This window comes from Aspergillus clavatus, genomic scaffold, assembly GCF_000002715.2.
Source record: "Aspergillus clavatus NRRL 1 1099423829805 genomic scaffold, whole genome shotgun sequence".
Taxonomy (NCBI): domain Eukaryota; kingdom Fungi; phylum Ascomycota; class Eurotiomycetes; order Eurotiales; family Aspergillaceae; genus Aspergillus; species Aspergillus clavatus.
Window position 1 is genome coordinate 2,780,710 of NW_001517094.1, and position 15,860 is coordinate 2,796,569.

General features: G+C 49.6%; 6 protein-coding genes across 6 annotated transcripts; 3 read left to right on the forward strand and 3 right to left on the reverse strand.

The window, feature by feature from the left end:
- Positions 1-4,611: 4,611 nt before the first annotated feature.
- ACLA_027050 (ubiquitin carboxyl-terminal hydrolase) lies at positions 4,612-6,046 on the forward strand (the record flags this gene model as incomplete). Its single annotated transcript, XM_001269408.1, has 2 exons — positions 4,612-4,747; positions 4,854-6,046. The coding sequence occupies 2 exons, from the start codon at positions 4,612-4,614 to the stop codon at positions 6,044-6,046; spliced, it is 1,329 nt and encodes a 442-aa protein (XP_001269409.1).
- A 337-nt stretch (positions 6,047-6,383) lies between these two features.
- ACLA_027060 (uncharacterized protein) lies at positions 6,384-7,235 on the forward strand (the record flags this gene model as incomplete). Its single annotated transcript, XM_001269409.1, has 1 exon — positions 6,384-7,235. One exon carries the CDS (start codon positions 6,384-6,386, stop codon positions 7,233-7,235), a length of 852 nt encoding a protein of 283 aa, XP_001269410.1.
- Positions 7,236-7,631: 396 nt separating this feature from the next.
- rpn8 (proteasome regulatory particle lid subunit RPN8) lies at positions 7,632-8,870 on the reverse strand (the record flags this gene model as incomplete). Its single annotated transcript, XM_001269410.1, has 3 exons — positions 7,632-8,240; positions 8,317-8,588; positions 8,687-8,870. The coding sequence occupies 3 exons, from the start codon at positions 8,868-8,870 to the stop codon at positions 7,632-7,634; spliced, it is 1,065 nt and encodes a 354-aa protein (XP_001269411.1).
- A 719-nt stretch (positions 8,871-9,589) lies between these two features.
- Positions 9,590-10,625, forward strand: adk1 (adenylate kinase ADK1; the record flags this gene model as incomplete). The annotated part of the gene is made up of 4 exons (XM_001269411.1): positions 9,590-9,749; positions 9,837-9,889; positions 9,958-10,112; positions 10,220-10,625. 4 exons carry the CDS (start codon positions 9,590-9,592, stop codon positions 10,623-10,625), a joined length of 774 nt encoding a protein of 257 aa, XP_001269412.1.
- Positions 10,626-11,055: 430 nt separating this feature from the next.
- ACLA_027090 (Gfo/Idh/MocA family protein) lies at positions 11,056-12,467 on the reverse strand (the record flags this gene model as incomplete). The annotated part of the gene is made up of 4 exons (XM_001269412.1): positions 11,056-11,630; positions 11,721-12,251; positions 12,345-12,365; positions 12,434-12,467. The coding sequence occupies 4 exons, from the start codon at positions 12,465-12,467 to the stop codon at positions 11,056-11,058; spliced, it is 1,161 nt and encodes a 386-aa protein (XP_001269413.1).
- Positions 12,468-13,106: 639 nt separating this feature from the next.
- ACLA_027100 (putative mRNA cleavage factor complex component Pcf11) lies at positions 13,107-15,428 on the reverse strand (the record flags this gene model as incomplete). The annotated part of the gene is made up of 6 exons (XM_001269413.1): positions 13,107-13,157; positions 13,214-13,582; positions 13,642-13,837; positions 13,897-14,612; positions 14,686-15,144; positions 15,261-15,428. 6 exons carry the CDS (start codon positions 15,426-15,428, stop codon positions 13,107-13,109), a joined length of 1,959 nt encoding a protein of 652 aa, XP_001269414.1.
- Between the last annotated feature and the right edge of the window lie 432 nt (positions 15,429-15,860).

The following is a 15,860-nucleotide window of genomic DNA, read 5'->3' on the forward strand; positions in this document are numbered from 1 at the left end:
CGTATGAGCTATGGAGTTGGAAGGGCGCTTGAAAATCCGAGTACTTGCGATACGGAGCATTATGGACAATTAATCTGCAGTTCCAATGGGCAGGAGATCAACCATGGAATCAAACCTAGCGAACGGTTCTTGATGCCTGAACTTCTAGAGGCCGCGCTGATGCACTCCGCCGATCCAGCCAATGGACAACCAGGACTGTGGTCTGTGATGAATACCTTAAATTGATTCAGTTTCTTGATCCTAGCTAGCTTGATTTCTTATTCCGTGTTGCGCTTGGGATGAGAAGATCGAGCGAAGGTCTGAAACCAACCAAGCCCTAGCTGTGCCGAGTCTTCAAGTTCCAAAGTGCCAAGTAGTAAAGTTGAAGCCATTGTGGACCTTCCTAGAGCGATGCTAATATCATTCCAGACAGTGTTGTCTTGTTGAAATATGAAAATGATGAGATCTGGTCAGCAGAAACTTGATGGTGACTTCTGTGGCAGCGATGGGGCATAGAGAAGAAAACACATATGACCCGGAGTAGGTATGAAGTCCATAGATGGGCCCCTCATCGAATGATTGAAGAGGACAAATAGTGATACTCCCGTCGTCTTCACAAGTTCACAGAGTAGATACCAATGAACGATAATAGTTGTACCTTCTCGGAGCACTTGCTATTGATTTAGACAGTATGTCTCCAACGGCTGGCCAACTGGTCAACTGGCCAACCCAGTAAAGAGCTCAGAGTCAGAGCTCAAAGCAAACCACTGAGTAGCCAGACTAAGTTTGAAATTTCAAACGGTCAAGGGCCAAGGCAAGTGAGCAACACTATTTGCCCACCGGATGGTGGGGGTTCAGCGCCTAGTCCAGGGTGCATCTATTCCTGATAGATACGCAATGATCGTCGCAAAGAAAATATCCGACAGGCTCAGTGGGATGCGCCCCTTCCCCACTTCATACCGTGGTTGGAGGTAATTTCCATCAAGTCCCTGTCTTGCTCAAAAACTCAAAAGATCTTAACTCTTCAGTCTTAACTTTTGGGTTGTGCTGTACTGTAGAGTGTAAGCACTAGATAATTGTATTAAGCTGTGAAATAGTTAGCCCGGTTCATCAAAGAATCTAGGGTAGCTATCTAGCTATTGCTGGCTTTCAGATCATTAGAAAGAAATGGCGAAGACTACTGGAGCTCTGCCTTTTTTTTTTTTCCCACCCAATTTGTGTCTGTGTCCCTCAAGTCTCATCAGATGACACTGAGGTAACGAATCATCTACTGTAATACAGACGAAACCGGGCGTGTATGCATCATAATCATAACTTCCGATGGACGTCATGCATGCTAAAGTAACCATGTTCCGTAAAGTACCGTAGCGAAAATTGAAAAAAAAAAAAAATAAGCAAGAAGAGGAACCCCGCGAGCTCAGAAGGCTCCTGTGGATGATCCAGTGGCAAAGCTGACCTGCAAGCCTTGGGTGGTTGTGACCGAACGGCCGAGTGTCTAGTGTCAACACCCAGCAATAATGACATGAAAGGAATAGATATCTTGGACTTTTAAGTAGTTAGGTCCAAGTCCAACGACATCCAGACATACATACATACGTACGCTTGGGCTTCAAGCCTCACCAGTTTTTTTTTGGTTCTGCATGGCCGTTGGCCAAAGGGAGCTTCGTACTTCGTAGTGTCTACTGCTGTGGGGTCTCTTGTGGATGATAACTCATAAAACTTACGAGTACCTACATCCCAACTACATCCAAGTACATTCAGGAAATGAACCCAACTGTCACCTTCCAAAGATAGATCGGGACGGCAATTATTGAGAAAATCTCGAGTTAAAGTCATCAGCGGGTTAATTCCCTCTCTCGACAAATCTACCTGCCTTTATTTCTCTTCGCCTTTCCAGACAAATTTCCCTTTTCTCCATTCCAACTATCTTTCTTATCAGGAAATAAAAAGCCAGATGCAAAATGCGTGTTTTCTGTATCGGATTCTCTCAGTCCCAGATCAAATCAATAGCTAGCCAGTCGATGATACTCAGCAGTTGATGACTAGATTTATATAATTGAAACTTCTGTAAACAGTATACATTTTACATACGTAGTAGTATGTTAGTACCACCAAGGTCATTCTTTTCTTCTAAGCTAGATCATGGTGCATTCCGATTCTCTCTTCTGTCCTCCTGCGACGAAGACTCCGACTGCATGTTGTCTGTGCACGATGCAGAGTATTTAGGTTTTGATTGTTACACTGGGTCTTGGTCCATACTTACATTGGACTACCTATGTACTCTGCCTGTCCATCAATGCTTGCTAAGAATCTAAGGGGTGTTGATGGGTCATGACATTAACACAATAATCAACTTCCTTCGAGACAGCCCTCATCTCTGCTTCTGCCTTTCTATGACATCCTTCTCGCTGCCTCAGTCCTGCTCATCTCGCATAGATTTCGCAGTCCCCACTAGCCTTGGTCAGCCCAGGTCCAGTCCGGTAGCACCAAAAACCAATCGACCTTTGAGAGTTTCCCTGTGTCAATCACTCTAGCAGATGCGGCCAGACACCAGCGGGGGAAGTCAGATTGGGCACGAGCTCTGATTAGACTGATCAGTTGTTGACGAGGGGTCTAGGGCTTTAGGCTTGGTGTCTGGATCAGCTGTGGCCCTTGTGGGCTCCATATTTAACAAGGTGAAACGGGAATCGCAGAGATGTGGGGAATCAAACGAAATTACTCCATCGTGATGGCCTCGGGTGGGCTAATGACACGGCATTGCCGCCCTGAGATGCGTTGAGGCCTCTAGGAGGGTGGTCAAGCAGTCCAACCCCAACCATGATCTTAATCTTGATCCGACGGTGATGATGAAGCGGGACGAAATCTCTGTGTCACGATGAGAACCGGTTCATGGACCTCGAAAGAGAAAGAATCCTGGCAGGTATCGTCTCGTCTGGCGTCTGGACATGCACCATCATCATGGGTTCACCGACTTCTTTTTCAGATGCCGGGTGATGTTGGCCGGCGGGAGCGCTCTGGGTAGCATGGCACAGTATTGGTCAGTGAATTAGGACACCTAGTACTATCTATCCGGGATCACCCCAATCAGTCAATCCGTTCGTGCTGATGGGATGGTTGGGCTACATCCCGTTGGCCTGTACCTAATATATCCATGCTTCCAAGGACATATACCACAGAGTCCCAGGACAGCGTACCTCATAATGGTATGATATCCATAGTTCAACGCGTCCTCTCCTTTGAGGTGATCACCTTCTACATTCCCACGTACGCTGAAATGTATATATACTTATGTCGATGCTTCAAGAAGACCTCACAAGTCATTGTAGCTTGGTCGTAGGCGCCACCATGTTTTGTGTTTGAAGCAGTCAGTCTTTAGCCAGAACATACCGTAGTTCTTTCTCTAGCCTGCTCCTACTCAATAATTCAAATATTGAGTACTCATAACAAGCATATACAAATCCAGCAGGTAGCAGTGCCTATAATTATCTGTTGAATATAGTCAATCTGTACGCTACCATCCAACAAGCAGAATCAACAAGATGCCATCAAGCCTATCAGAATATCCTACTTCTCCTGGATTCCAATTTTCTAAATCTATATGTCAAAAAGCACAATGCAGATAAAGAGAAAAGGGTGCTGGTGACTCTGAGGGTTTATTTTATTTCGAACAAAGATGATTAAAAATAGGGAAAACAACTCAAATAGCTTAATGTGGTTCATCTTTTATAAGAAGATTTAAATTCAATTGTCATCTTATTCCAGAGAGAGTGATCAATTGCTCTTGCACACTGGTTTCTTTGTCCCGGATAGTTGGATGGGCGTTGGCTTCCTGAATTCTATATTATTGCACTCTTCAGGTTTCCCTTTAGATGCCTGATCCATAAGGAACCTCTGTGTGAAAGCAGACCGGACTCTTGATCTCCAATCTTTGTTTCTCTAAGGTGACTCCTGTCTCATCTTTTAAGAGTACAATGAACTGGCAACACAAGTTTATTTTCTGGATTCTGACAACAATGAGTCTGATACACTGCATGGGAGGAGTCAACAACAAAGGAAAGGGATCAACTGAAATACAAGACCCAACTGCCATGGCTCTCGTTTCAAGCATAAATCTTCAGGAAAATCCCCTTTCCAGTTCGCAATTTAGCATTAGGTATGGATATTTCGACTGGATACGGTTGTATCATCGCACTCAGTCAAGCGATAACCTCTTCTTTCCTCCTCTTCGTCACATATCGTCGCCTTCAATCTCCGGGCAACCCTGATCCACAGCAGCGAGCGGAGGGTATCTCGTCGGATCACCTTACAGCAATGGTCACTCAGTCCACCACAACGCCAGGGTCACCAGAGACCTCTCTGACACTAGTAAGTCAATATACCTGCCGTTTCCGACAACAAGTACAATGCTAATGCTAACCTCAATAGCGAGGCCCTGTTTTTTCTGCGTGGAGCCGACTCTATGCTGATTATGGTAGACTCACAAGAGGCTTCCAGAATACTGGCAACTATTGCTACCGCAATGTGGTCTTGGTATTGTTCCTGCATTCACCAATATTGCTGAACTGGTTACAACATTACATCTTGAGTCATTCATGTGCCCTAAGTGACTGCTTAGTCTGTACTTTTTACCGCATGAGCAATGGCTACTGGATTGATGTTAGCAACAGACAGTACCATGCATCCATGAATCGGTTCTGGAAATGCCTTTGTGACCCGAAATTCAAACCTGACCATTGGGATAAAGTTCCAGGTCGGCAAGAGGACGCCCGTGAGTTGATGGACACAATCATGTTTTTGCTTGTGAGGGAGACCCAGTCTTCTCAGTGAGTCATATGCCTTTCCACAACCCCTACACCTTATCTCAAACGCAATAGCTGAGCTGACAGCCAAAAGTGTTAATGATCTTGAGGCCTTATTCACGGTTGAACTGGACCAGGTCTTAATCTGTTCAATCTGCCAGCGGAAGGAAAGCATACCCGCAGATGGAGGGAAGTTTCTGGTTGTCGATCTTCCAAGCAGAGTCGGGAGTGTCACCATAAACGAGGCCATCGAGCTCAGCATGAAATCCAAGATACCACGATACTGCGACACTTGCAATGCGCAGACGACTCAGATCGTACAAAAAAGCATCCTGATCCCACCAGAGATGCTTTTCATCCAAGTAAATCGATACACAGCCCAGGGGAAGTTGCAGAATGAGCTCGACATTGAAGAAGAATTAGTCTTCCCTGATACTCTCATCCACGACATTGCAAAGACAAACGAAGAGCTCCGTTATGAGCTGTACGGCGTTATCTTTCACAAGGGCAGCGTGAAAAGTTTCGGGCACTATACCGCCGCAATCAAGGCTCCATCTGACGAGTGGGCGTTAGTCAATGATGAGCAGGTGAAATTTCCCCTGACGCTGGCGCAGAGCATGAGCTCACCAGAGGGCGGGAAAAAGGATGCTTACATACTTGCTTATCGGCGACTGCCTCTCCAAGGCAGTCCAGAGAAGTTCATAGTCAACCAGAAGAAAGCTGACACCAACACAGGTCCATCTGCATCTGCCAGCATCCCCCTGGCTAGGACACCCAGTCCTGGTAGGACGAGATCTTGGACTGGCTCGCCCAATTTGTCAAGCCCGGGGAAGGGCCTTCGCAATGGGGGTGTGACCATGGTAGAAACCATTCAACTAGATGGGCGAGACATTAAATGGACCATCAAACAGCAGCTAAATCTATCAGTAAACGCTGGTGGTCTTGTGAAGTTGAAGCCCCGAGCGAAGACACAGCGTGCTACTCTAACACTGACACTCATTTCAGAAGCGACAGGTGAGATCCTTGAGGGAAACGCCAACATTTCATTTAAACCAAGGATCATACGGGAGGATAGAATAGCGTCTCCAGCATCAATGAACACCAGAACCCCTAGTCCTGGGACAAAACAGACGACAAACGAGGTGTCCAGGAAAGCAGCCAAGCCGCAGGGTGTCAAGAAGAAAACAATTGAGGGAAGGAGACTGGGTTCGAACGAGCAGCCTGCTCCTCGCCGATCAGCAAGACTGCTCAAAAAGGCCTTTGAATGAAAAGAATGCGCTGAAAGGATGAGATATACCACATGGTAGTAAGTATATATGCCGAGGAAGATGAGGTTTTATTTTTTCTTGCATGACGACCGCAACTTTTATTTTGCCAGATGTGAGCCTTTGGCTTGGCAGATGTTCTCTGTAATATAGGCCATGATTTAGAATTTTTGTATATTATTTCAGAAGAGTGCTGGAATCAGTCGACGTGATTGAAGTAGAAGCGGGTATAGTATAATTTATTGAGATCTCTGTATCTTGGTGGAGACCTCACGAAAACCTAACCCAGTTTCAAGTGTCAAAGGATAGTTGAAACCATCGACCGATATATATTCATCTCATGGAGTCAGAGGTGACAGACCCACTTGATGAGCACACAAATCTTCCATTGACTGCCCAGTTCATTGATCGACTGATTTCACAACTCGAAGCATACAAACCCGAGTCCACAGACCACAGTGATGACCAGAACCAGCTCGCTGCGCGTCCCCAGCGACGCACGCTTCCAACTCAATCATCTTTCTCCGCCCTCTCCGAGGCGCAACTATCTAAAGTGAAACCGATCATGCTTACACTACACTGTCTTTTCCCAAATGAGCTCCTCCTGGCCCTGGATATCCTGGACCGGGCTCTGGTCAGACGCTTCACACAGGAAGCCCCCGTCCACGCCCGCGGCTCATGCCTTGTCCAGGAACACGCATCATCACGCTCAAGCCCCGGCGGTCTGAACCCAGGCCATGCAGAAGATCCAGGAGAAGATGTGTTCCATGTCATCTCGACTTCCGCAGCGTTGCCCGCATCGCCATCGCGGCCGCCGCTCGCTCGCACAGAGCAGGGCTACGAAGTCCGCCTACACGCCTGGAACTGCACGTGTCCCACCTTTACGCTCAATGTGTTTCGCGACCCGGGGCCGGAGACACCGCCCTCTGTCAATGGTGCTGGTGCTGGTGCTGGTGCCGGGGGCGAGGATGGCGAGTCCCATGTTGCCGACTCGAGTCCCCGATCTAGCTTGCCGTATCGGTTCGGCGGCACATTGACCTGCGGAGCCACCCGGGCCGCACCCCCGGTCTGTAAGCATCTTCTTGCTTGCTTGCTCATGGTGCGCTGTCCGGGACTTTTTGGCGGGAGTCGAGATGGGTCCGATCGTGTCGTTCTCAGCGCTGCGGAGTTGGCGGGCTGGTGTGCCGGGTGAGCATGGGCATGGTGTACCAAGTGCAATCGAGTTGTCACTCGAACTCACTACTACAAGTCTATCATTGAGACGAGCATGACAGGGGCCATGACTGTGAGTTGAGTCTTGCACGTCTCACAAGGGCCTCTATAGTGTGTCTACTTACATCCTGCGAGAGGACTTGTGCCGTGCCTATGCCCTGTCCAGGAATCAACATAGCACATGCAGTTGCGACGTGGGAGAAATGATGGTCGGTCCGAATTTTAACGGCCCATTATATCATTAGAGGCCACGAAACTACAGCCTCACCATAAGGCCCAAAATGGGGATCTTCTCCATGTATCGTAATATACATTTCCATGCATAGACTGAATTGTTCTAAGAATCGAACGAATTGTCCCTCACTTCGAGACACTTCTAGCTCTTCTTCTTGGTCTTCTCCTTGGAGCTCTCCTGGTCATCCTTCTGCTCGCCACTTACGCCGCTGGCCTTCTTCGCGCCATCCTTGTCGCTCTTGGCGGCAGTCGCCTCCTGCTCCTTCTTCGACTCGGTCTCTTCCTGTTGTTGGCGATTCTGGATTTTGTTCTCAATTAGGTCATGGAATGCAGTAATTGCGCGGATCAAGCTGCTGATGTAGATCGCCATCAGCTGATCATTGGTCTTTATGCTCATAGCCCGGGCAAGTTCGCTATTCTCCATCTGTGGCTCCGTTCCACTGAGCCGTGACGTCGTTGAGGGAGTTGACAGATTGGGAAGGAGGTTGAAGACATCCTGGAGGTTGCCCAGAATGGCGTGGTTAACAGGCAGTTCGTGATCCAACACCTTCTGAAGATATTGGCCGATATCACGCAGACGCAGATGCAAACCCTGCAGTGATTGCAATTGCGATGTGATGCGCGTTGAAAGGGTTCCGACGGCGACATCCCTGATGTCCCGGAGCAAGTGTTCGACACCAATTTCCTCAGCTTCCTCAGCCTCGATCACGGATGGAGTGTGGACAAAGGTTCTAGATGTCGTTGTGCCATCCTTTGGACAGGAACCGAGAATCGATTAGCCAAGCCACCAACTATGCAACAGAGCAATCGCGTCATTATCAACTCACATCCTTAATTTCATCAACAGCAAAGTAGGCGTCGGTAGGAACGCCAACCTCCTTCGGTTGGACATCGACAATAACCAGCAAGGGGTTAGGTGTGTATCGCTTGAAGAGTTCATTGATTTCGAGATCGGAGGCTCGTAGTTTGGGACCAGAGTGATACCATCCAATTAATTTCTCACGGGCGTTGATCTTCTTGAACATGTCCCTCATTGACTCGACGAAGTTGTGATCTAAGAACCAAACGGAGGGATCCTTCTCATCTTCTTCGAAGGGGACTATGAAGAAAACCAGTAACGTCAGTATATCATGGCCAGAGAAAAAGCAATAATCCCTTGCTACAAAGGAGCGTGGAGTGGCTGAGTGAGTAACGCACCTGCAAAGCTGTTGGAAACACGGACAGTGTCGCCCGAGTTTTCTCCTAGAAGCACACCTACCACACGCTTGCGGGTTCCCTTGGCCGAGCGGCCATAATGATCTGCAACTGATAGGAGGACTAAGGGAGCAACCGTAACGGTCCGCGTGACGAGGGAGAGGGTATCCGCCGTGGTGGCAGGCATGGCGGATGCGGACTAGATGGATGGAAGAGAGCGAAGTTGTTGGTCTCTAAAGGGGAGGAAGACTAGAGAGGATAGACAAAAGACAAGAGAGATTGAGATGGACTATCTATTGAGTGGAGGATAAGGATGGGGATGAAGTTGAGGATGATGCTGATGACGGAGCAGAAGGACGAAGCTGCTGTTGTTCTGCGCTGGAGCTCCTCCGCTGCTGAGCCACACCAGTTGCGTAGCTTCATGGTGGAAGCACCAGCCACAGTCTGACAATGCTGCCTCAGGCATGACTGTGCCCAGCACGTGCTTTGCAAATTATCCCGGACTCACCGAGTAAGAATATTACTATGAGGATAACAATATAGCACGGCCCTGTATGTGATTTATATCTTGGGACTCTATAATGGACGGAATAGATAGATGTAACCAAGTGCCATTCAAGATATTCTCCAATTGAGTAGGCCTATATAGAGTGTCTGTGCAAGTGTTGGAGCACTCATACTTGTAGTATTCCCCGAACCTCGGACGCGCGGGTCAACATCGTCCGCTCCGGTTTAGATCACTTTTCCTCCCCAACACTTGTCCTCCGATCCTCCCTTCCTTTCCGTTTCCCCGTCACTGAGCACGACTCTCTCTGCCAGGCAATTTCTTTCTTTCTTCCTTTCCTCTCTATTCTCTTTTCTTTTCCCTCCCTAAGTCCCAATTCTCTCCGCTCCCCAATAATCGCAATGGCACCCATCACAGACGAGGCCGTCAACGGTCTGAAGGATATGATTGGAAAGCTTGAGGCTCGTGTCCAGGAACTGGAGGGCCGTCTCGTTGGAGATCTCAAGCCCAAGTCGACCGCCGAGCAGATGCGCATCATCCTGATGGGTCCTCCCGGTGCAGGTATGCATTTTTCTGGCTTCTCTACATGAGCTGCGGATTACGGCTGGGTGCTTCAGCAGGAATCTGACCGATCATATTCAATCACAGGCAAGGGCACTCAGGCACCGCGTTTGAAGGAAAAATACTGCGTGTGCCATCTGGTATGTTGTCAATCTCGCGAATGATTTCTCGAAAGGCTGTTGCTGACAGTTTGTTTCCAATCGCGCAGGCCACCGGTGATATGCTGCGCTCACAGGTCGCTAAGAAGACTGAGCTCGGAAAGGAGGCTAAGAAGATCATGGACCAGGGTGGTCTCGTCAGCGATGAGATCATGGTCAACATGATCAAGAGTGAGCTTGAGACCAACTCAGAGTGCAAGAACGGGTTAGTTTTCTCCTCCCTCCGTTGCTGGAGGCGAACACCACGCCTAGAAAGGCAGGGAAAAGAGGTAGAAAGATGACTGACTGTATTTCTCTGTTTCCTTTTTCTAGTTTCATCCTGGATGGTTTCCCTCGTACTGTTGCTCAGGCCGAGCGTCTGGACGATATGCTTGAAGCCCGCAAGCAGAAGCTCCAGCATGCTGTTGAGCTGCAGATCGACGATGCCCTGCTCGTCGCTAGAATCACTGGACGTCTCGTCCACCCCGCCTCTGGACGTTCGTACCACAAGATCTTCAACCCCCCCAAGAACGAGATGCTCGACGACATCACCGGCGAGCCTCTGATCCAGCGCTCTGACGACAACGCTGAGACCCTGAAGAAGCGTCTTTCGACCTACCACGCCCAGACTGCCCCCGTTGTTGACTATTACAAGAAGACCGGCATCTGGAGAGGCATTGACGCCAGCCAGGAGCCTGGCCAGGTATGGAAGAGCCTTCTCGGTGTTTTCCAGAAGTAGATGAGGGAAGACCATATGGGTTTATGTAGGATGAAACTGGAGTGAATGATAATGCATCATAGAGGTCCTGCACTTTCCCCTTCCGGAAAGGGGAGGGAGGAGTGACAACTGCGAAGGCAAATAGTGAGATGATTTCATGTGTCCTGCAGGATGTGCCCAGCGGCTTTGTTGTGGGACCGCAAGGAAGGGTATTGGGAAAGTCATATTGACGTCCGTACATAAAAATACCTTTCGGCGGAATTAGAGCGCTATGTATAGTAATGTATCTTTGGTGAGCAAAAATTCACTCTATTCAATGATCTTTTCAGTTTGTCGGCTCTGGTCCTTCAAACACGGATATTCTGTGGTGAACACCCAGAAAGCAAGCCATGTGAGAGTATGTTCATTATCATAGTTATCATGAATTATCTACAACATTCACCATCCCAGTCTATAGCTGCGTAGGATAAACCGTAGACTCGATCTTCTCCGAATAGGTCAAACCACCCTGCCGTCTAACCTCGTCCATTACCTCCATAATAACAATGCTCTCCTCCCAGGGCAAGCCCTCGCTCTCAAGCTTGCCGTCGCGCAAGCAGCGCGCGACCTCGTCCGCCTCCCAGTACATACCCTTTCCATCCCCGGGGAACTGGGACTCCACTTCCTTGACCTCGCCGTGACCCTTCTTGGGAACAAGGCGGTACTTCTCCGGCCGGAACGCAGGGCCGAAGATTTGGATCTCGCCCTTGGTGCCCTGGATGCGGATCGATGGGCCGGTGGTGCCCTTCTCATCGGGATCGGTCGCGACCCGCAGATGGGTCATGGCCACCGCCTGGGATTGGCCGGGTTGGCCGCTGTTGCTCGGGGTGGTGGTCGGGAATGTGAGGAGGATGGTGGTGGCCTCGTCGGCGCCGGTGAGGTGGTAGAGAGACATGTGCGTGGAGATGGCCGAGGGGGGTTTCCGCTGCTCTCGGGGGAGGGTGTGGTACATTGTCTGGAAAACCCAGGTGAGGGAGTAGATTCCCACTGCAATCCATCGAGCGTTAGCACCATGTACGTTTGATCAGAAGCCGAAACTCCGAATGAGTAGGGCAGGCGCGGAAAGAGATCGCGTACAGTCCAGCAAACAACCACCGGCCAGCTCCTTGTTTACCATCCGGTGCTCGGTACCCCAGCGCTCCTCGACATCATCCCCAAAGCTGTTATCAGCAATGACACGAAGGACCTCGCCAATAACGCCCTGCTTGATCAGGTCGCGGACCTGCACACTAAGCGGGAAGTACCGAGTCCACACGGCCTCCATGAGGAAGAGATTCTTCTTTCTGGCCGTCTCGCACAGGATCTTGGCCTGCGCGGCGTTGACCGTGAAGGCCTTTTCGCAGAGGACGTTCTTGCCCGCCTCCAGAGCGAGCATCACGTTCTGGAAGTGGTGGGAGTGCGGCGTAGCGACATACACCACGTCGATGTTTGGATCGGCGACGAGCTCTGCGTACGAGCCGTACGCGGTGCAGGGGCCCGGCACGCCCGTGTCGGCGATGAACTTCTCCGCGCGGTCCTTGGACGAAGACGATGCGACAGCGGCGACGGTGTGGAAGATATCTGATGCATCACGGAGATTGGGGTCTCGTAGAAGGTCTCGCACGAAGACTGCTCGTTAGATAACCAAAGCGCTTGCGTTAGCTGGTCTGTTGATCGCTTTTGGTCTTGACCCTTGCTATAGTAGGATTCATGGGGACGCACTGTCTGCAATCCAGCCTGTGGCTATATTTGACTTCGTGTCAGTCCAAGCTACTTCTTGATGCGGGGAGAATTGACCACATAGTACACACCCATAATACCCCACCGGATGTTGTGAGGAGCCATGATGTCTCGGTGCTGGTAGAATCGATCTAATTCCTGGCGTTGGAGAGGCGAAATCAAAGGTATGCAGGTAAATAGAGGATCAGGATACGAGGTAGATTACTTTATAGGATTAATTGCATGCAGGGGACCGATGTCTGCTTTTACTTGCGTCGTCCGTCTCATTGACCCCAGAGCTGCATTTAAGCGGGGCAACACAAGGACATCCCACTCACTGCCTGGGAATGCCACATTAGTGATTACTCTTAGTTAGACCCACCGGAGTCAAGATGAAGTCAAATGAACGGTGACATGGACATAGTTCTATCTACTAGTCTCCTACATAGCGGAAAGTGACAAGGCAAGTTCTCCGTTTCTAATGCTGCGAGTATATACGATGAAGGCATCCCGGGAGTACATATATGTGCCAATAGATCAAAAAGCTCCCAACTGGGGAGAGAGAATGAACACCAAGAAACACGCTGAATCTTCGAATGCTGTGTCCCAATGCAATACAGCCGCCGGCTAAATGCACCAAAGAGTAAAATGCCATGCATGTTGCACCAGTTTAGTTTCCCATGACAAATGATACAGGTCTCAGTCCAGGAACCACACCTGAAGAGCAATGGAATGTGAGAAGAGGGAGGAACATGGGGAAATTCTTCACGCAGGTTCCATTTTGATTCGGACATTTGAGCCAGGTGAGTCAGTACCCTATTATGACGATTAGCGAGAGCAATCTCCGCATGAATGTTGTGGCCTCAACATACCTCTGCCTTGCGTTTGCCCAATACGGAGTCCGGAGTTCCAGTCCGTGCCAAAGGAGTACTACGGCTAGCCGGAGTGGGCCCGTCCTTAGTGACTTCCGCATAGCAGCTCGCATGGTAGACACGATTCCCAACTTTAACGGCATCCTGCCATATCCAGTCCTGGACATCCTCAGACCACGTCGACTCAAACTTTTCTTGGCAGATTGGACAGGGCGTGTTCCGCAACGTCGCATCGTTGGGAGCCCGGATCCATTGTTTGGGAGGCCCTTTCTTGGCCGAGCTGCCGTCGGTTCCTACAGCACCGTCGGTGGGAGCGTCTATCTCCGTCACGTCCTGGTCATCTCCAGCTTCTCGGGATTTGATCCAATCCTAGAACGTGTCAAAGCACTGCCGTAGCAAGTGAAATGATATGAGGAAAAGCCACTTACCCGTTCATCAACATACCAGCTGCGGTTCTGAGCTCGCCGGGCTGCGTCTGCCATCCGCTGGTTGGTCGCGAAGTGCCAGTCCAAATGACGAGCCTTCTTCTCCTTCCCTTCTTCGGTCGCAAAGAATCGACGCCCGCATGTTCCGCATCGATTGGACCTCGCTTCGTAAAGGCTGGCAATTAAACCTTCTCGCGGACTGCAAGCCATCCGTGTTAGAATAGTGTAGGAAGACGTAATAAAACACAACAGACTCACATTTTGATAGATGCCGTGTTCATTTGAACATTGACGGTCATAGTAGAGGAATTGGGCACCTGTGGCATAGACACGGGAGGCGTATATCGCACCTGCCCAGGCACAATGAATGGAAAGGCAGGGCCAATATTGGATGAAGGGACCGCAGTAGAAGCGGGAGGTGCTGAGGCAGGAGGAAGAAGGCCGCGCGCGCGAAGAGCTGCAATCAGAGGGCTTTCCGCTGCGGGCCCAGTCGCTGGTTGCGAGGTGCTAGTGTTCATTGGCATCTGTGGTAGGATACTGGAGATCTGCGGCGGTGGAGTAGGTTGTTGACGTGCAGCAGTAGCTTTGATGAGCTCGGCTAATGTCCCCGGGTTAAGAAGCTGCTGGAGAGGCTGGGAGAGAGTCTGGGTCGGTGGGATGGCCATGTTAGGAGTTGGGATTACTGGAATGACAGGTGGGATGGCCTGAGGGGTGGAAACAGCAGGTTTCGGCGTCAAAGCAGAGACCTGGTCCCGAACCAGCTTCAGCTGCTCTTGTGTGAGCTCCTGACGCTGAAGAATCCCTTGAAGATCTAACAGAGCCTTGAGTCGCTGTTGCACGGAAGGATCAAGGGGATTATTGGCAAAATCAGCTCGAGCTGTCGTGATTAATGTATCAATATCACGATTCAAAGCTACCAGATTCACATTCGAACGCAGTGGAAGTTGAGGAGTCGGAGTGGACCGCGGATCCAGCTGTTTCCTTTATTAGAATAGGAAGACAACCAAACGCATAAATGCATTCACAATGCCACTAGCCTGGACTTACCGAGGATTGATAACCTTGACCATGTCCATTTCGAACATGATGCGCATGCCCATTCTGGTTCGCGGCAGACGTTGAACGAGCCGCATTGTGAGTCGCAGCCGGGTTATTGCTCCAGCCTTGAGGAGGAGTGCCCACACGGCCACGGTTGAGTACATCTTGTTGGCTCCGAGCCTGTTGTTGCTGCAGCGCCGCTGTTCTCGCCTTGATCAGAGCGCTTTCAATGCTGCGGGTGATCTCAGGAGGGAAAACAGGTCTCGTATCTAGGGATCCCGGGACAGGCTCCTTCCAGGTCTTGAGCATCTCATCCAGCTTCCTGCGGGTCTGCGAGTCGACCAATGTGTAGGCATTCATGAAAGTCTGATACATATTGCGACCCAAGAAGAGCGTGTAGGGAGTTCCTACGTTCTTCACGATGGAATCGACTACATACAAGGCAGGAAGCTTCTGTGCTGGTGGTGTCTACAGAACACAATTAGAAGCGGTTCAATCGAGCGAAGCTTTTTACAGACGACTGAGCGTCCAGCAAAGTACAACTGCCAAACGGCAATGGTTGAGAGAACAAAGATGGCACCTACTGTTCGGATATGATTCTCCAGCACGCGGGAGATGGCCATAGCATGCTCCGTATTCTCCTTGGCTATGACAGTCAAATTGCTGATCTGAAACCTGTCATTTGTGGTTAGATCCTCCAGAGAATTCTTGTAATCCTCAGCGACTTCATCGGAAGCAAGTCCAGACGACATGATGGGCAGATACAATGGAACACAACGGCAGCTGTGAGAGTAAATCAGGGACGGAGATGAAGACAAAGGGAATGGGCAATAGAAAAGTTGTAGCAACCCTCGAGGAAGCCTGGGATATCGTCTTCTTTTCTGTTCTTTCAGATCCCTCTTCTTGTCTCTTTTTTTTTTCTCTCTTTGTCTTACTCTTTCTCCCTCAACGATATGGTTTTTTCTTTCTTTCCCTCTCTCTTGCACACACACTCTCACTTTTCTCCTTTTTTCTTTTTTTCTTCTCTGTGTTTTTGGCTTTGCAATATAATGATAGGTTTCTTATTCTCTCCTCCTTTGTTTCCAAGAACAATCTCCTGTAAGAGCAAGAGATGGAAAGAAAAGTCGGAACTTGTAAAATGCTTGCTAGCTATCTTTGGCGAGACTCTGGAAGATAACAACGAG